General features: G+C 42.7%; 1 protein-coding gene across 1 annotated transcript in view; it reads right to left on the bottom strand.

The window, feature by feature from the left end:
- Window positions 1–1,389: 1,389 nt before the first annotated feature.
- LOC126190662 (NADH-quinone oxidoreductase subunit B 2-like) overlaps window positions 1,390–21,500 on the bottom strand; it is a 70,114-nt gene continuing 50,003 nt past the window's right edge. The window contains exon 6 of the mRNA XM_049931102.1: window positions 1,390–1,601. Coding sequence (XP_049787059.1) covers window positions 1,504–1,601 — 98 coding nt within the window. The 3' untranslated portion in view covers window positions 1,390–1,503. The remainder of the gene's footprint in view (window positions 1,602–21,500) is intronic.

Genomic DNA, 21,500 nt, shown 5'->3' with positions numbered 1-21,500 from the left:
TATGGGAACCAGTCTTGTAAGACATCTTCCACCTTTTGCTGAGTGGGATACTCATTGTGGCCATAAAATTCTTAAGCAGTCCTGTGAATCATCCAAGTGTGTGACAGTTCTTTGTTCCTCAGAGACTGATGTTGCAGTCTGCAGTTTCTTATATGCGAGTCACCTTAACTTATAAACAAAAATAGAAGTAATAAATAATAAAAATCAAAGCTCTCTTGGCAAACTAGCAACTTAATGTATTTTATTTAAGTTTTGCCTTTTGCAACATGTAATAAAAATTTTGATGTTCTTTGAAAATAAACTGTTCATATACAAATGCGAATATCATGTGGAAGTTATTTTCTTGCTATGTCACATACACCAGAAAAAATTACAGGTACATTATAAGTGTCAACAAAATTTGCACACATTCTGTAATATTGTCTATATTATATCAAAACTTAGAACACGTCAGTTAAGTATGTACACATTTCTGGTGTGTTGACATCACAATAAAGGTGCTTTGATAACCAACTAAGCCTTGATGAAGCTGTACTTGCATACTAAAAACACAGTGCATATTTATTATTCAGTTTTCCATTCATTTCAAATAGTAATCTTAGCTTCAGTGGAACAACTTTTTGGTTGTGATGCTGTGCCATCATGAAGTGTAGCACTGCCATGTAAACCTTATCAGTGATGACAGGTGTCGTTATGCTAACCATTCCTCTTTGTTACCTGGCCACCAGTTTCACTGCTCCATTCTAGTTGAGTGCACATCCTTTGGTTGGGCAATATGTACCTTGAATTGGGAGTTTACATTGTGCAGCTGTGTAACTGATATCTGAAGCGAGTCAAAATCTCTGATATAGTCCACTGGACCATGATGTGTTCTATACAAAAAAATTGGGTAACCCATTGCAAATGGCCAGATGTTAATCATATGCAGCCTTACACGGCATAGGCTTTTACCCATTGACCATACACTTTCACAATAGCAATTCTACACAATAGTTTTGTTGTGGGGTTACACTCTCCAAGAATTTTTTAAATGACATATTCACCATTTACTGTACTACTAATTATGATTGCAATTTCGACCTTAGGTCATTTTCAACCATATTTAACAACTTGATAGTGACTTAAGGTCAAAATTGCAATCATGGAAATTTGAATAAATAGTACAGTTGATGGTAAATGTTATTTAAAAATAGCTCTTCTGTTTTAATAGAAACTTTTTAAAAGTTTTAGACAGTAAATAATCCACTTAATGTGAAGCAGGAAACTAGAAAAATTCCCAATGACATCACTGATCAGATTCATATAGAAATTAAATGTTGATTTCCTACCGTTTGTTTTGACTTATTTTATCCTGAAGGCTAAACTTTGGGAATAAGTGAAGTATTGATATATTTTAGATTAAATATTTTAATATTATAAACTTTACATAATTACAATAAATATTAGGGTACAAATTCCTTTTAACATTGTGTTAAAGAGGAAAGCACTGCTCATCTAAGTAATTTACTTTCTGTACCACATCTGCAGTGTCTTCATTCGCTTAACTTTCTTTTGTAATTGGAGTATTCCATACAGGAGTGCTTCAGCTGTCGGTGGACAACCTGCAAAAGAAGAAGTCAGTCAGAAATGGTATCCACACATATTTTACTATTTATTTGATCCTAACTGACCACAGTAAATGTTACTCAAATTTTACAATCAAGTAACAAAGGAGTGAAAAAAACTGAGATCTAGTTTCATCTCATCTCATTAATAATCTGATTTAAGGTATGCTTAGCTTGTTCTGAGAAAATACAGAGTAACATCAAAATTTAAACCACAGAAAGGCAGCATTGTCACAGCAGCTGAGGATCTTATTTCATTATTTCATGAACAAAACAGTCAAGATAACTTCATATTTAATGGTAAATGCCAGTTTTGGATGAAATGGGCCTTTTTCAGATGTAACACCAAATATAGGATGATGACTGGTACCACATTGTCATCTCGTAGAGTCTGGTGTACTGCCGGTGGTCCGCGTTTTCCCAACACTATATTCTGAATGTAACTCTGCTTCTTTGTAAGGTGCTCCCTGAAACTGGTTGACGAGCTGACCTTGTCCAATATTTATGCCTGGGCAGTGTGTGGCGCTCCCTATGCCGTCCGCGCCCACTGTGGCCATTTCTGATCCAGAGGGAGAGGCAACCCAAAACAAACATCTCAAGAGACGTGAGGATCGGCGCAGCCTCCTACCTTAAGATGATGTTGGCACCATATGTGAGAAAGAGGGTCCACCACTTCCCCAACTCCTCGGACTTTGTGGAATGTCTCAACAACCTACGGATCTGACACAAGACATCATGATCAGTTTTATTTGCCAGGGTACCACTTCAGGACACACTCGATATAATTAGTGAGGAATTTGACGGAGCCTTGCTGGATCTTTTCAAGCATATTTTGACGTTTTAGAGGGACTCTGTCGAACTCTTCACGCAGTATCGTATCTCCCATGTCATCTTCATCTACATCCTCTTCCATTTCCATAATATTTTCCTCAAGTACATCGCCCTTGTATAGACCCTCTATATACTCCTTCCACCTTTCTGCTTTCCCTTCTTTGCTTAGAACTGGGTTTCCATCTGAGCTCTTGATATTCATACAAGTGGCTCTCTTTTCTCCAAAGGTCTCTTTAATTTTCCTATAGGCAGTATCTATCTTACCCCTAGTGAGATAAGCCTCTACATCCTTACATTTATCCTCTAGCCATCCCTGCTTAGCCATTTTGCACTTCCTGTCGATCTCATTTTTGAGACGTTTGTATTCCTTTTTGCCTGCTTCATTTACTGCATTTTTATATTTTCTCCTTTCATCAATTAAATTCAATATTTCTTCTGTTACCCAAGGATTTCTACTAGCCCTCGTCTTTTTACCTACTTGATCCTCTGCTGCCTTCACTACTTCATCCCTCAAAGCTACCCATTCTTCTTCTACTGTATTTCTTTCCCCCATTCCTGCCATTTGTTCCCTTACGCTCTCCCTGAAACTCTGTGCAACCTCTGGTTTAGTCAGTTTATCCAGGTCCCATCTACTTAAATTCCCACCTTTTTGCAGTTTCTTCAGTTTTAATCTACAGTTCATAACCAATAGATTGTGGTCAGAGTCCACATCTGCCCCTGGAAATGTCTTACAATTTAAAACCTGGTTCCTAAATCTCTGTCTTACCGTTATATAAGCTATCTGATACCTTTTAGTATCTCCAGGGTTCTTCCGTGTATACAACCTTCTTTCATGATTCTTGAACCAAGTGTTAGCTATGATTAAGCTGTGCTCTGCACAAAATTCTACCACGCGGCTTCCTCTTTCATTTCTTACCCCCAATCCATATTCACCTACTACGTTTCCTTGTCTCCCTTTTCCTACTACCGAATTCCAGTCACCCATGACTATTAAATTTTCGTCTCCCTTCACTATCTGAATAATTTCTTTTATTTCATCATACATTTCTTCAATTTCTTCATCATCTGCAGAGCTAGTTGGCATATAAACTTGTACTACTGTAGTAGGTGTGGGATTATGTCTATCTTGGCCACAATCATGCGTTCACTATGCTGTTTGTAGTAGCTTACCTGCATTCCTATTTTTTTATTCATTATTAAACCTACTCCTGCATTACCCTTATTTGACTTTGTATTTATAACCCTGTATTCGCCTGACCAAAAGTCTTGTTCCTCCTGCCACCGAACTTCACTAATTCCCACTATATCTAAGTTTAACCTATCCATTTCCCTTTTTTAATTTTCTAACCTACCTGTCCGATTAAGGGATCTGACATTCCACACTCTGATCCGTAGAATGCCAGTTTTCTTTCTCCTGATAATGTCCTCTTGAATAGTCCCCACCCAGAGATCCGAATGGGGGACCATTTTACCTCCGGAATATTTTACCAAAGAGGACGCCATCATCATCATTAACCATACAGTAAAGCTGCATGCCCTCGGGAAAAATTACGACTGTAGTTTCCCCTTGCTTTCAACCATTCGCAGTACCAGCACAGCAAGGCCGTTTTGGTTAGTGTTACAAGGCCAGATCAGTCAATCATCCAGACTGTTGCCCTTACAACTACTGAAAAGGCTGCTGCCCCTCTTCAGGAACCACGCGTTTGTCTGGCCTCACAACAGATACCCCTCTGTTGTGGTTGCACCTACGCTACGGCTATCTGTATCGCTGAGGCACACAAGCCTCCCCACCAACGGCAATGTCCAAGGTTCATGGGGAGGGGGTGGTTTATATATATTAACCACTACAACTGGCGACCATGACAGGACACAATTTTCGGATGTTTCGTTTTTGAGCAAATTTGAAACTTTAATTTGTATTTTTTTCCCAACAGAGAACAACCAAAAATCCTGAAGTTTAAAGGGTAACTAAAAGACCAACTTTATTGTCCCTAAGCAAATGATTATACAACAATATTGCAAAGAATTTTTGTAACTAATTCAATCTGTTTTTCTTTTCATATTAACATGATTGTTGCAAAACTGTTATTTTGAGACCTTTTGGTGATTATCCGATGGAGATGTGTTAAGAAAATCCATATTTTGACGAATACGATTTACGCAGAAGTGATTGACCAGCCACTGCAGGACAGAAAATTTAATGGTGAGTCACACAATTATGTTTCATTCAAACATTCAATAGCCGACTGCAGAATCCATTTTTCCCTTTCCACAGATCCTGTAGTTTTCTTCTAGATTTTTCCAAAATTATCTATCTCTATTGTAGTTTGTGGTAATTATAGTATTGTTGTAGCATATAAAGATCGTGAATTTGACCGCCAGTCATTTGTTACGAAAAATTTTGTCCGTCCTGCTGCATCTTTCTCAACCAATGTTTGCAATAGAGCAATCATTTACACTGACGAGAAAATATTTAAACTTAAATTATTCCCTTTTTGACTTACGATTATAAATCCTATTACAATGGAACGCGGTAAGGTCGAGATAGTTTCGGCAGATGAGTTAAGTGAACTAGATTCATCGTTCAACCAACAAGAAAGTCCGCGTTTCCCGCCATGGACGAGCTCACAGGTCAATGCAATGATTTTGCCTCAAACTCTCAACGTTTGTGATAATACACAGATGGCGACTTTAAATGACGAAATGTGGAATGGACGCAAGACTAGACTGTCAGCGCCATTGTTAACATCAATGTCAGAACCGAATATGAGACAAATTCAGCAATGTGACACAAGTCGGACACAGGAGACTGACAAACTGGACCGACTATTAGAGTTATTTGCAGACATGAAACGAGACGTTAGTCAGAAAATTGACGCAAAACTGGATGCACTTGGTCAGGACTTGAAACAAAGGCTAGATAAAAGCGACGAAAAATTTGACGTATTAAACCGTACTATGACCGAAAATTTTGAACAAACGACAAAACAGATGACAGAATTAAATAACAACAGCTCAGCCAGCGATTTGAGACATTGTCCAACCGAGTCACTAAACAGGAAGAAACTTGGGTTACATTCACACATGAAGGAAGTGAACACCCGTGTGGAAGAGTTAGCTCAGGCCCACACTTCAGCTAGCTCCACCCAAGAAAAGCTGACTGAAGAAGTGGGAAATATTACCCAACAGCTCACAATGGTAGCTCTTGAACAAACCCACCTCAAAGAAAAGATAGAAAAATTAGAAGACCAAGCGGACCTCACATCACTAAACAATGACACCAACATGGCCGAAAGAATTGTACATGAATGTAAATTGTGTGACGACTATTTGGACAAAAAACTTGAAACAATTACACAGAACATACTTTCAAAAACAAAGACACATGTTAAAAGACGTGACAAAATTACGAGACAATGTTGTGCCGTGTTTGGCGATTGGTGCAAACGCATTGTCAGGGAACGACAGAACAGCTAAAACCATGGCTAATGACACAGACAGAACACCTATTGTGGAATCACCCATTACCAATCAAAATTACAATGTGCCGCTTTCCTTTCCACCAAATGAGCAATATTACGGTAGAACACCTAGAGTAGGAAGTGACACAAACCACATCAATACAGTTATGCCAACCGGCATGGCCAATGACACGTTTGTACGGCATGGGTATTTTCAGACAGTTTCCAGTGAGGACAAGCACAAAGTCCACCCTATTGTATTTATTAGATCATTTGACGGTGTTTTTCCACGTAGTTGGTCAGAAGTCGATAAAATCAGATACGTCACCAATCTCATGAGAGGATGAGCAGCTAAGTGGGGTGCCGCTATGAAACGGCGGTGCCTTACGTTTGAACAGTTCGAACAAGCCTTCTTGGACGAATTCTGGTCCGAGAATGAGCAACAGAGTCTAAGGAGAGAAGTGTGCAACTCCGAGACCTATGACCCTAAAAAAAGACATTAAGACTACTTTGAGAGGTACCTAGACAAGACACTGTACTGGTCCAAACCAGCCGACTTGCCAGCGATAATTGACACTTTAAAGAGCCACTTACCCTTTCCGTACCGAGGCAGATTAATAGGAGTACCAGAGAATGACATTAAGACTTCTTAGATCAAATGGACTTAGTTTACAGAGGCGATTCACGCCATTCAAATTTTACTCATATTATTAACCAAAATCAGCACCCACCCCAAAGGAACCTTAGTGACGGTGTTTGGGGGAACCATCCGTCCACGCTGCGACACAATACGATGCCTGCGCGCAAAACATATTCAAATGGAAACATGAAATTCGTGGAATAATGATAAAAACAATAATTATCACCCATATCAAAATGGTAACTACATGCAAAATGAAAATCCTACAGGCCAACCGCAAATTAGAACAGCATGCCACCCTCCACCTTAAAAAACTATCCAATCTCCTGGTTTCCCACCTCCGGAGAGGCAACTCACTCACCCTTCACAACCTTTCCGGCAAACCTCAACCTCCTCTCATTGCACACAAACCCAGTCTCTCCCATCTACTCCATCTCCCACTTCCAGCTCCACTCCGTCCAAAACCTCAAAATTCCAATCAACACAATCTGGAACCACAACACCCCAATTCAGTAGTTAACCTTTCCTCCAAACCTCTCTCCCAATCCGAAACCTCTGTCCTATCCAAAGGCCTCACCTTCAGCCCCACTCCCAGATTTAACCAAACAGCCCTCGTCAAAGATTTACTGTCCTACACCCATACTCTCTGCTGGAAATATCACTTTGCCACGAAGAAAAATGATCCTAATCCTACTCCTAATTATCCAACTCCCCAAGACACTATCCAAATTGAACCCTGCCTGGAACAGTTCCGTACTCCGTCACAGCGGGATCCTCCACCTCTTCCTCAAAATCACCCTCTCCTAACCTTCCAGGAATTTCTGACTTCCAGCCTTGCCTCTCAATCCTTCTTAAAAAACCTTAATCCTACTCCCAACATCACCACTGCTGAAGCCCAGGCTATCCGTGATCTGAAGGCTGACCGATCCATCGTCATTCTTCCGGCGGACAAGGGTTCCACGACTGTGGTACTTGATCGTCGGGAGTATGTGGCTGAGGGACTGCGTCAGCTTTCAGACAACACCACTTACAAAGTTTGCCATGGTAATCCCATTCCTGATGTCCAGGCGGAGCTTCAAGGAATCCTCAGAACCTTAGGCCCCCTACAAAACCTTTCACCTGACTCCATCAACCTCCTGACCCCACCAACACCCCGCACCCCTACCTTCTACCTAAAAATTCACAAACCCAATCATCCCGGCCGTCATATTGTAGCTGGTTACCAAGCCCCCGCAGAACGCATCTCTGCCTACATAGATCAACACCTTCAACCCATTACATGCAGTCTCCCAACCTTCATCAAAGACACCAACCACTTTCTCGAACGCCTGGAATCCCTACCCAGTCTGTTACCCCCGGAAACCATCCTTGTAACCATTGATGCCACTTCCTTATACACAAATATTCCGCATGTCCAGGGCCTTGCTGCGATGGAGCACTTCCTTTCACGCCGATCACCTGCCACGCTACCTAAAACCTCTTTCCTCATTACCTTCGCCAGCTTCATCCTGACCCACAACTTCTTCACTTTCGAAGGCCAGACATACCAACAATTAAAGGGAACAGCCATGGGTACCAGGATGGCCCCCTCGTACGCCAACCTATTCATGGGTCGCTTAGAGGAAGCCAGGCCTGCCAACCCGAAGTTTGGTACAGATTTATTGATGACATTTTCACGATCTGGACTCACAGTGAAGAGGAACTCCAGAATTTCCTCTCCAACCTCAACTCCTTTGGTTCCATCAGATTCACCTGGACCTACTCTAAATCCCATGCCACTTTCCTTGACGTTGACCTCCACCTGTCCAATGGCCAGCTTCACACGTCCGTCCACATCAAACCCACCAAAAAGCAACAGTACCTCCATTATGACAGCTGCTACCCATTCCATATCAAACGGTCCCTTCCCTACAGCCTAGGTCTTCGTCGTAAACGAATCTGCTCCAGTCCGGAATCCTTGAACCATTACACCAACAACCTGAAAACAGCTTTCGCATCCCGTAACTACCCTCCCGACCTGGTACAGAAGTAAATAACCAGAGCCACTTCCTCATCTCCTCAAACCCGGAACCTCTCACAGATGAACCCCAAAACTGCCCCACTTGTGACAGGATACTTTCCGGGACTGGATCAGATTCTGAATGTGGCTCTCCAGCAGGGATACGACTTCCTCAAATCCTGCCCTGAAATGAGATCCATCCTTCATGAAATCCTCCCCACTCCACCTAGAGTGTCTTTCCGCCGTCCACCTAACCTTCGTAACCTCTTAATGTTCATCCCTATGAAATCCCCAAAACCACCTTCCCTACCCTCTGGCTCCCACCCTTGTAACCGCCCCCGGTGTAAAACCTGTCCCATGCACCCTCCCACCACCACCACCACCACCACCACCACCACCACCTACTCCAGTCCTGTAACCCGGAAGGTGTACACGATCAAAGGCAGAGCCACGTGTGAAAGCACCCACGTGATTTACCAACTGACCTGCCTACACTGTGAAGCCTTACACATGGGAATGACCAGCAACAAACTGTCCATTCGCATGAATGGACACAGGCAGACAGTGTTTGTTGGTAATGAGGATCACCCTGTGGCTAAACATGCCTTGGTGCACGACCAGCACATCTTGGCACAGTGTTACACCGTCCGGGTTATCTGGATACTTCCCACTAACACCAACCTGTCAGAACTCCGGAGATGGGAACTTGCCCTTCAGCATATCCTCTCTTCTCGCTATCCGCCAGGCCTCAATCTCCGCTAATTTCTAATTTCAATTTGCCGCCGCTCATACCTCACCTGTCTTTCAACAACATCTTTGCTTCTGTACTTCCGCCTCGACTGACATCTCTGCCCAAACTCTTTGCCTTTACAAATGTCTGCATGTGTGTGTGTGTGTGTGTGTGTGTGTGTGTGTGTGCGTGTATACCTGTCTTTTTTTCCCCCTAAGGTAAGTCTTTCCGCTCCCGGGATTGGAATGACACCTTACCCTCTCCCTTAAAACCCACATCCTTTCGTCTTTCCCTCTCCTTCCCTCTTTCCTGACGAAGCAACCGTTTGTTGCAAAAGCTTGAAATTTGTGTGTCTATCGACCTGCCAGCGCTTTTGTTTGGTAAGTCTCATCTTTCTTTTTAGATATATGAGTTAATATAAGAAGGTAAGTTACTGTGAAGTAGTTGAGGGGGGGGGGGGGCACAGATTATTTGAGGAAAATATTATTGGAGTTTTATGAAAATGGAAGTGCCAAATGGCCCCACGTATGTGATATATTAATGTTTGATGAGGAATATGTTTAATGTATAAGGATATATATATATATATATATATATATATATATATATATATATATATATATATTTTTTATGATGAATATGTGAGTAAGGAATGAGTGAGAATGTAGGCCTAGAGGAGTGAGTAAATTGTCAACATCTTTAAGATTACATAAGAATTTCAGTTTGAAAGAAAACATTTGGGATGAGTTAGAACAGATCTTAAATATGAATCTATTTTCAGTGCTCTTGAAAATGAACGAATGCAAGAAAAGCAGAGTGAACATAATGATGATTACAGCTGTTGAAAGAATGTAATTTTGTTAAGCCGCTGTGTGGAAGAAAACATTTCTAGTTCGTGTCCAGACAGGAGAATGATATTTTAAGAAACTTAAGTTGAAATACAGTTTTTACACATCCCTCATGTGAATACATTTGTGTATACGAAAGTGGAATTTAGTGCCATGTTAGCCTTTATTATACTTACACAACAGAAAACCCTGAGGAAGCAAAAGATAGAGTTATTAAGGCCGTTTTGCGACTCGTACAACACCTCCACTTCAACAGATGACAAAATTACATCTACGTTGAAGACAACATTTGACTTTTCAGGTAATGCAAAGGAGCAGTGACCACACGTGCAACGGACACTGAGAAAGAGATATTTTACTGTCAATTATAATAGTATGTTCTTTATTTATGTTTTACAGGAATACACACACACACAACATACATGATGTTTAACCTTCACTAAAGTAGAAGAAAGTTCATGGTTGAACTCTTCGGAGGAAATTTGGTATGTTATTATATAATACACATTATGAGAGAGACAATCTCTGTGAGATATATTTTCCATTTGTATAGTCAGTATCCACAAGAAGTGGAGATATCGAGGAGGTACTGAGCAGTTATGTGATTTACTCATGCAAGGATTTGTTAAGGTATAATACACTTGGTCATATGAACAGTCAGAACACAAAGAGAGAATCTGTCATGATGTTACACTACACAGAGTTGACGTAAGGACACTTACATTTACCCATGATTTGGTAAATGGTAAGCACCTCCTTTCACACACCCCTTTAAGGTGATGCAAACGTTATAACATTTTGTTCTCTTTCTATGTCATAGCTGTAGGATTTGGTAGCTTATAGGTAGTGAATAGTTTCTTCCATTCTATCTTTCTCCATTATCCTACCACCTCCTGCAGCTGGGTATTGTTTGTTTATGGAATGTTGTGTGACAGTAAACTTTCAGGTATGAATACTGATGGCATTACAAGCCTGGTCAACCAGTAGCCAAGATATGTCCGATATCCCTTGGCACGCCCATACCTGAATAAAGAAACTTAATACCGCAATAAAAGAAAGCCAATGGGACTTAGTATAATTTTTTTAGTGTAAATATTTCACATGCATATTCTTGTAAATTAGTGTGTTAAAACTTTGTATATTTTGAAATGTGGCCACGAAATGTAAGCCTTCATAATTAACGATGTAAACATGCTTGGACAAAGTGAACTGTTAAAATGTAAATATGGCAAACTGTGTTAGTTATAAATGACGAAATTTGTGAAACTTATGGTGCATAAACCAAATAACTGTTTGTAAACCGATATAAACTGCAATTTACTTCAACGATAATGAGGATTTTCACACTGCAAATGAACATTTGTTGGCAAGTGTAAACAACGTGACGAAACACCTACCTTTGCGAACATCAACGCCATTGTTCCTGGCCAGTCTTCAGGTGCTTTGGAGACAAAAAAAACTCGACACCTGTCGTAGGCGATGTGGAGGCTAAAAACTACATCGACCATATATGCCCCGGAAACAACAGTCATGAAAACGTACAAGAACCTGGAGTGTTGTGTCGTAACAGAAGACATGGACATTGCTTCGGATCATGCACACGCTCAATCTTATGGTGTCACCGGACTTAGCATGCCATTTATGCAGGAATAACAACTTCTAATGAACACTATGTGAAAGTGAATACTGTGCAAGACTGTCATAACACACAGATTTTGAAACTGCCGCACGCAAAATTCAGTGATGCTATTGAGCATGCGCAAAGACTATGTGCTGCCATAGATGCATTGGGAAACCAACGCTGGAAGAGCATAACATTAACTGTGCTGGCGAGCAGCTTGCTTAAACAAACTATGTAAATATATGTATATTAATTTTGTAAAAGGGATCAAAACTATAACAATTGTATTTAGCATATAGGCTTAGAAAGTAAGTATTGACAGAGATTATCCCCTATGAATGCACGTGGCCTTCCCTATGAAAATATGTCTATATTGACAGTTAGGTATATCTATTATATTGTTTGCTACCCTGCCACGCTAAATGTTTTAGCGTGACAGTCGAGGGGGGGCAATGTAGCGGGACTTTGAATTTCGCCGCGCTACACTCATTCCCTCAAATATAAATTATACCATCACAGCGGTATGAGCGCTCGACGGCAGAGAAAATTGTAACCCTTTTTGTCTCTCGAGAGCGGAAGCTGAAGGCAGATGTAAAAACTTATTAGTTAGTCTTGGTCGGATGGAGACGAAAAAACTTATTGCTGTGCAGACGTATTGTCGAAGTTTGTATGTAATTCGGAGGGCGTAAAATACATTGCATTCAATATCAAAACGGTTTTGTATACATTAGTAATTCCTAGACAATGAAATTTATTGCAAAATTTCGGAGCCTCTACTACTTTTCACGCAGAAATGAAGTAGGCTTTCAAATAATTTTTGTAGTGGAAATTGGTTTGACTTTTGTTCAGAAACGCCCCAAGGACCACTCCAACAATAGCTTTTCCGAATCACTAAGTCCGATAACTTTTCTGTAATACGAAGTCCAATTTGCATTTCATTCTTTCCCTTTTTCATGGTCATTAACGATTTTAAAACCCCCTTTTTATTCAGCATTTCTTCCCACATTTTCTTTCTTATTAACCACTACAATGTCGACGTAAATCCTTTATGGAGGCCAATTCTATGAGCAGACTGAAGGAGTGGTCATGGGTAGCCCCTTATCTCCAGTAGTGGTGAATCTATTTATGGAGAAATTTACGGATGAGGCAGTTACAACTGCTGCCTACCAGCCGACGTGTTTCTTCAGATATATTGATGACAAGTTTGTCATCTGGCCATAGGGCAAGGGAAGACTGGATGAGTTCCTGGACCATCTGAACACAAGACACCCCAACATCAAGTTCACCATGGAACTAGAGAGTGACGGTCAGCTCCCATTCCTCAATGTCCTGGTAAAGAGGAAGGCAGACAGCACCTTAGGCCACAGTGTGTACAGGAAACCAACACACTGACTTATATTTATAGGCTGACAGCTGCCAACACCCAGAACAGAAGCATGGAGAACACTCGTAATCGAGCCAAATCACACTGTGACCCAGACAGCCTGACAGTGGAATTAGAACAACTACAAAGAGTTTTCACAGCCAACAGATACTCCACCAGGGACATCCGCAAAGCGCTCCATCCCAACAGACGACCTGAGGCAACAGGAGAGAAGCAGAAAGGAGACCAGACCAGGAAAGCAGCCTTTCTACCGTATGCTGGACCTATATCTGCCAAGATCAGCAGAATCTTGAAGAAACACAATAGCAAGATAAGGACGCTCCTTGGAACTGTCAAGGATGATTTGGGGTTAAGGAAAGCTGGTGTCTACCACATACCATGTGAATGTGGGATGTCTTACATCGGTCAAACTACTGGAACAGTCGAAATAAGATTTAAAGAACACTAGAGACATACCAGGCTACGACAGGTAACTAAATCTGCAACAGCAGAACATTGCTTGACCTTTAGCACATCATGAATTATGACAAAACCAAAATCCTGGGCTAGTGTCATTAATGAATCGATTGAAATGAAGATGGTAGAGAACTTGATCAACTGGGAAGCAGGATATTAGCTTAGTACTGTGTGGAATTCTGCTTTGGAACTACTACAGAAACAACGGAAGAAAGTTCCCTCCTCCAGGAATGAGCTACTTACGCCCAAGGGCGTAAGTAACGGAACAACCGCATAAGCAATACCAGGCAGCAGCAAGCTCCTTTGAGGATGGCCATCATAACATGCAGCTCCAACAGCAGCCGGATGCCGCAGGAAGTGCACCTCACAGGCATATACCGGGTTCGAAGGCCAGGAGAATGGCTCAGCCACGAGAGAAACTCACCGCGGTCACGGACAGCATAAGGAACTTCAACAGAGCCATGATAGTGCTGGGATCGCGCGTATCGGGCGCGGACCCAATACGGAATGCCTTGGGATGGCCGCTACCTCAAAAGAGAGCCGTAGTTGGCGCAGACGGCATACAGAGTGCCACACACCGCCCAGGCATATATATGAAACAAGGTCAGTTCATACACCAGCCTCAGGGAACACGTGATGAAGACGCCGAGTTACGATGTCAAAATATCGTGTTGGGAAGACGTGGACCACTGGCAGTACACTCGATTCTACAAGATGATGACAAATCACCGGGAAAGTCTTATAAATTATGGTACCACATTCATACAATTAAATTTAAACTGCAGGAGGAGGGTTGTATTTTAGTACTCTCTATCCGGCATGTCACAATTGAAAAACGCCCCAATGCCTGGTGCACGCGTGCAGTTCAAGTGATGAGGCAAAAGACATTGTAATTGTAAAGTTTCTTCGGGGGGGGGGGGAGACTTCAGTCATCATCATTATTTACACATGTTTCTGCAAATTAACAGGCTAACACTCATTCCTTTTGATGAGAGGTAGGTATATGATGTACCACAGCAACTGTTCACTGCAGTGAAGAATGTTTACTGTATTTATACTCTAAGTAGAATGCAACCACTTTTATGCAATGTGGTGCATTGTCGAAGTTTATGAGTAGAGTACCTGCAGTATTCTCCTCCCAAATGTACACAGACTTTTCCATCAAAACAGATCATGGAGGAGAAGTGTGTGTCTATATCAGGTACTGTGATGATGCCAGAACAGCAGCTTCACCGATGGGAAAGGAAAGACACATGTATTGCAATGGCAACACACTGCCACTACAGATACTTCAATAAATTGAGGAAAAATGCAGGAAATTCATTTGCAGTTACTCATTATTTCTAAATGTACTTAGGTCAGCAAATTATACCCAGCAAACAGAATGCACGGGAGGCCGCTTCGGAAGTAGTGAGTCTACAAATTATGAATCATAATCACTAAATTATGTAAAATAACAGGAAGGTAACCACTCACCTGTAGCAGAGCAATGTGTGGAGCACAGTAACCCAGTAACATATATCAGGAAACAGCTCAGAGTAGGACATGAGGAAGTCTAATTCCTGGTGGACGATATGGTTGAGCTTTTCAAGGCCAGGGAGACTTTTCTTTATATGAGCTGGATAGGATATTGTGTGTCATTAAAGGTTCTGGTAAACTTATCAGAATATTTTGACATTTCCTGCTTTCCAATGCAGGTATGACATCCGCAAATGGCTAGGCTGTAAGGAAGAGATTTTTTGATGTGGAATGGGTGACAGCTGTCGACAAACAGGTACTGTTGGTGGTTTGTACTACCTTGATATGGACAGACATACTTATGGAGCCATCAGAGAGATGGATGTCCTCATCTAGGAAGTTGACTCGATGAATTAAGAAAGATCAGGTGAAGGGGATACGGGAGTAGGCGTCAAGGTTTTGGAGAAAAGAGCAAAGGTTGTCTTCGCAGTAAGTCCAGATCAAGCAGGAACTGTTGAAATATACCAATAACCTTAGCAGAACCTTAACTGACAAACAATATCCTAACCAGCTCATCTACAAACAAGTCTCCCAAGCCATCTGCTCATCTGATGCCAATAAATCTGGTCACTAGCCCCAAACCGGCACTCTTCTGGTCTTCCAGTATTACTGTGGCCTTGAAACGTTCAACCACATCTTCCACCAGGGCTTCGAGTACATTTCGTACCCTGAGATGAGAATGTCCTACCCAAAATCCTACCCAGATTCACCAAAGTAATGTTCTGCCACACACCCTACCTACAGAATATCCCTGTCCATTCCTACCCTACTCCAATCCTATTCCCAATCCTGCACCCCCAAGGGTGGTTTTCTTATGGTCAGTCCGGGTGCAAGACCTGTCCCATACATTCCACCCACCATGTCTTACTGCAGTTCACTTACAGGCATTTCCTACCCAATGAAGGCCAGGGGCATGTATGAACACATCCATGTTATGCACAAGCTATGCTGCAATTACTGTATGTGGGTACAACAAGTAACCAAGTGACTACTCGCATGAATGGTCATTGCCAACTAGTGACAAACTACAAACTTTACTATCCAGTAGTTGAACATGCTACACCCAACAACACAAATGACTTGAACTGCTGCCTCACCATGCGGGCCATTTGGATACTTACTTCCAGTGCAAGTTTCTCTGAACTATGCAGATAGGTATTGTCTTTCCAACATATCCTGCACTGTCACAATCTCCCCCGACCTAGATCTCCGCCACCCTTTTCCCACTGCCTCAACTTGCCTTTCCCCTTCACTCTTCTGTCCATACCACTCCTCCCGCAGCCAGATCGTGCACTGCTTTCTCCCTTCTCTTTCCCCTCACTTGACCCCTCTTCAGCTTCACATTTCCCACTCATGTCCCCCAATCCACTTTCTTCCCTCTCCCTCATCTTACCTCTTTTTGTTGTGCAGCATCAAAGTTATCTATACAAAGACTGGCCTCTTCCTCGCTATCCCTCCTCCAACAGCTCAGGCAACTGCTTTCAAGAATTGAGTCTCATTTAGGTTTAGGTGTGTGTGTGTGTGTGTGTGTGTGTGTGTGTGTGTGTGTGTGTGTGTGTGTGTGTGTGTGTTTTCTGATTAAGGCTGTGGCCAAAAGCTAATGTGTAAGTGTCTTAATTGTGCCTGTCTGCAATTTGACGCGTCATCTTTATGATATGTAGCAATCTATCTTTTCCTTACACTGTTAACAATTCCCAATCACTCCGACAATGATTCAACCATACATGCTATCCAGTCTGAAGAATCAACACAAAGAAACTTACACAGTGAAGTACACAATAGTGGACCAGCTTTATGACTGGACTTAACAGTTCCTGGGAACCAAGGGTGTGTATAATACAATAAACACTGACTAGTGTGAAAAATAACACTCCTCAGTTTCTTAAAAATTTTAAATTTCAGTCACTTTTACAACAATAATCAATGACAAAATCTTCTCGAGTTGACAGCAGAGTCAATATGTTGTTTTCCAGCAAGTTTCATACTTGCTATCTTCAGGCAAAGTGTTGGGTTCACGTCTCTTCCAGATCTTTATAGCCGCTGGACCACGGGCTTCTCGGCGCCAGTCGAGGCAATCAGGCATGAGCGGAATCAGCGCGGCGGCAGGTGGTTGGGGGGAGCAGCGGGCATTGGGTCCTGGCAGTTTTGATGCGGCCCATTTATTCCATCCGCCGCCACCGACCTGCCTCCATCAGTGTGCTCTCGTCTCATTCTTGATAATGTTGTGTTCCATGCGCTGCTGAGTTGGAAGCCACTATCCCGATTGACCAAGTTATCAGTTACCCGTATCTCCACTGCCTCTTTAATAATACAGTCCCAGAAACCTTTCGCTCTCTTCTCAGATGTTCAGAGATGCGTTGTGTTATGCAACACTGTCTGTCCGATATATTGTTTCCCACATTCACAGGAAATACTGCAGACACCCAGTGTTCTTAGACCCAAGTTGTCCTTCATTGAGCCCAGCATATTTCTGATTTTTGCTGGAGGATGGAAGATGGTTTTTATCTTGTTCTTCTCCAGTATCCTGGCAATCTTGACCATGGGCAGCCCTGCGTACCGGAGGAACACCAGACCTTTGTTGTTCTCTTCTTCCTGAAGGTCCTCCTCCTCCTCCTTTTTCTTCTTCTCCTTGCCCATCTTGAGAGCATGTCTAATCTGCACTTTGGTGTATCCATTCTTCTGGAAGGTTTTCTTCAGGTACTGAATCTTTGTAGATAAACTGTCCTTGTTGCATATGTCATGAGCTCTGCAGACAAGAGTAGTGAGAGCATGGATTTCCATTGTGCTGGGTGATGGCAGCTGTTGGCGTTGAGGTACAGGTCTGTGTGTGTTTTCTTTCAGTAGACCAGTGCGTCATCCGTTTTCTTCTTTATTAGGATATCGAGGAAGGGTAGACAACAACCATTCTTTTCCAATTCCATTGTGAACTTTATGTTCTCGTGTATGCTGTTCAGATGGTTGAGAAATTCCATTAGAGTGTCCTCGCCGTGCGTCCACTCCGCGAAAGTATCATCAATGTACGATGAAAGACCTTGAGTTTAAGGTGTGCTGTTTCCAAGGTGATATCCTCGAAGTATTCCATGTACAGATTAGCGATACATGGTGCCAGTGGGGATCTCATAGCAACTCCATCCATATGTTGATAAAACTTGCGCCCACACTGGAACGTGGTCTTGAGTGCGTGGCGGAATAATTCCATTGTGTCTTCGTTGAAATGATTCTCAAATAGTTTCAAGGAGTCCTCTAACGGTACCCTCGTGAAGAGGGATGTAATGTCAAAACTGACCATATCATTATTTGTCAAGACGCCACTCCTTGAGTGTCTTAAACTCCATGGAATTCTTGATGTGGTGAGGACATTTACCCCCAAGAGGCTTAAGTAGTTGCATCAGGTGTTTGGCTATACCATAGGTAGGAGAATTGATCATGTCTACTATCGGGCATAGTGGTACCTCCCTCTTGTGTATCTTGGGGAGGCCGTATAACCATGGTGGAACCGGAGCTCTGGGATAAAGCCTTTTTATCAGGTCCTGCTTCAGACCTGAGTTGTTGAGAAGACTGATGGTCTTTCTAGTCACAGCTGTTGTATGGTCCTTCTCCACTTGTTTGTAGGCCTGGTCCAGCAGCAGCAAATTAATCTTGTACCAGTAGTCAGCTGCTCTTAGCAGCACCAACGCATTCCCTCTGTCTGCTGGTAGAATGACAGTATCCTCATCTTCTCTGAGGCTGCGTTCCACCACTGAGATGTTGGATTTCAGCATTCTCGCTTTGTCTAGGATTCCGCAGGTTTCCTTTCTCACCTCTACAGCAGCTTCAGACGGCAGCCCGCGTATGGCCTGTTCGACGCTGCTGCTGATCTCTAGTTTTGGTAAAGTGCTCGGAACCGGTGCAAAGTTTAATCCTTTGGATAGCACGGGTGTTGTCGCCTCATCCAGCTCCTTGCTGGTCAAGTTGACAATGGTCCTCGAATCCTCGGTGTCAGCCTCCTGCCGTTGTGCACCTGGTAGTCATTGGAACTCGTTTTGTTGTTTCATCGTCGCCTTCCGCTTACATAGTTGACTGGAGGCGAAGGTACTGCCATCTACCCACTCCCATGTGAAAGGTGAAAGATGAAAGTGTCGATGCCAGTTTCAGGTGGCATGCGAGTCCAATTTTGTCGAGTTCAAACTGTGTGATGCGTATGCGCTCCCTCACCAGTGCCGAGCTGGCACGTTGGAGGATGCGTTTGGTTCTTTCCATATGGGTAGGATGTCACAGGTGTGTCAACTGTGGCAGTACATGCTTGTCCCGACAGCATTGCAAGAACGCCTTCTTGATCCGAAGTTTTGCAATGATTTGATACTGCAATATATGTCCTCCCTGTAGAGGTGCATTATATGAGAATGCAGGATTTCTCGGCGAATCTCAATGATAAAATCTTCTCGGATTGACAGCCGAGTCAATGTGTTGTTTTCCAGTAACGTTTAAGCAAGTTTCTTACTTGCCATCTTCAGGTGAAGTGTTGAGTTCATGTCTCATCCGGATCTTTATAGCCATTGGACCACAGGCTTCTCTGCATCCTTCCGAGCCGGGTGGGCCAATGAGGCACGAGCGGAATCGGCGCGTGGTGGGTGGGTGAGGGGGGGGGGGGGGGGGGGGGGGGGGGGGGGGGGGGGGGGAGCAGCAGGCGTCAGGTCCTGGCATCTCGTCTCGGTGCAGCCTGTTTCGATAGCTCAGTCTACCGTCTACCGAAAGAAAACACACACAGACCTGTACCTCAACGCCAACAGCTGCCATCACCCAGCACAATGGAAATCAGTGCTCACTACTCTTGTCCGCAGAGCTCATGACATATGCGACAAGGACAGTTTATCTACTGAGATTCAGCACCTGAAGACAACCTTCCAGAAGAATGGATACACCGAAACGCACATTAGACGCGCTCTCAAGATGGGCAAGAAGAAGAAAGAGAAGGACCTTCAGGAAGAAGAGAACAACAAACGTCTGGCATTTGTCCCGTACGCAGGGCCGCCCATGGTCAAGATTGCCAGGATACTGGATAAGAACAAGACAAAAACCATCTTCCATCCTCCAGCAAAAATCAGAAATATGCTGGGCTCAATGAAGGCAACTTGGGTCAAAGAACACCGGGTGTCTACAGTATTTCCTGTGAATGTGGGAAACAATATATCAGACATACACAGTGTTGCATAACACAACGCATCTCTGAACATCTGAGAAGTGTCCGCCTCCGACAAAAGAAGCCTGTGGTCCAGCAGCTGTAAAGATCTGGAAGAGACATGAACTAAACACTTCACCTGAAGATGGCAAGTAAGAAACTTGCTGAAACGTTGCTGGAAAACAACACCTTGACTCTGCTGTCAACCCGAGAAGATTTTATCATCAAGATTCGCCGAGAAAGCCTGCATTCTGATACAACACTAATCAATAGTTTACCGTAAAATATTGTGTTACATACCAATGTAGGTGCCTAATGACAAGAAACCTATTATAAACAAATTAAGCAAGAGACGCAGAAATAACATAAGTGGATTTATGCTTCAAGCAAGTTTTGAGGATGCTCATGAAGATAATGCACTTCTGTTTTGCTTTTCTACACATCAGTTCTCAGACCTATCTTTGTATTTTTCCTCTTTCACCAAATACGGCATCCAACATTTCAGACATGCTCCTGATTAATGCTGCGAAGCCTCTTTAAGAATCACCTCCCATTCTTTCAGGAGAGCCTCCTATAGGTCATATAGAGTCTATGACAGATCCTTGTCTCTGGCCAGTCCCATATACAATCAATAAGATTCAAATCAGGTCTTCGAGCATGCCATGTATAAACTCCACTTTATCCAAAAACTCTTAGCACAATTCTCATATCGTTGGCGTGCACTGTCATGCATTAGTGAAAAGTTATCACCAATCAATGGAGCAAAAGCCACAACATGCCCCAAAAGGATTTCCTTCACATACTAATATGCTGTGTCGCCCCCATGGTCCATCAAGACCAAATCTATCCTTGCACTCATACTGATTCCTGTCCACATCATCACAGAACGACCTTGAAAGGCATCCAGGATGAAACATCTTAGGGAATGCCTTTCAGCAGACCTCTGTTCTTTAGCGTCAGCTGATTCCAGGTCAAATCATGACTCTGTGAACAACACTTGCTTCCATTGCTGTTCTCTCCAGCCACAATATTTCCTTATGAAACACTATTCAGTTGTGCAATGCTATCTGGTGAATTCTTGGCCTGTAGCAGGTCTTCTGGTGGGAATGTTGGCTCCTTCAAATCTTCTTCAAACAGGTCTTTCACTAAGATTGATCCCCTTGAACTTGGCGGAATCAATTTTGTACTTGCAGGAAGTGTGATAGTCGTAGAGACTTAAGTTGTAAGAAGTGGGCATTTATTGGTGATGT

This window comes from Schistocerca cancellata, chromosome 6 (genome assembly GCF_023864275.1).
Source record: "Schistocerca cancellata isolate TAMUIC-IGC-003103 chromosome 6, iqSchCanc2.1, whole genome shotgun sequence".
Taxonomy (NCBI): Eukaryota; Metazoa; Arthropoda; class Insecta; order Orthoptera; family Acrididae; genus Schistocerca; species Schistocerca cancellata.
This window is presented reverse-complemented; position numbering and strand designations above follow the sequence as displayed.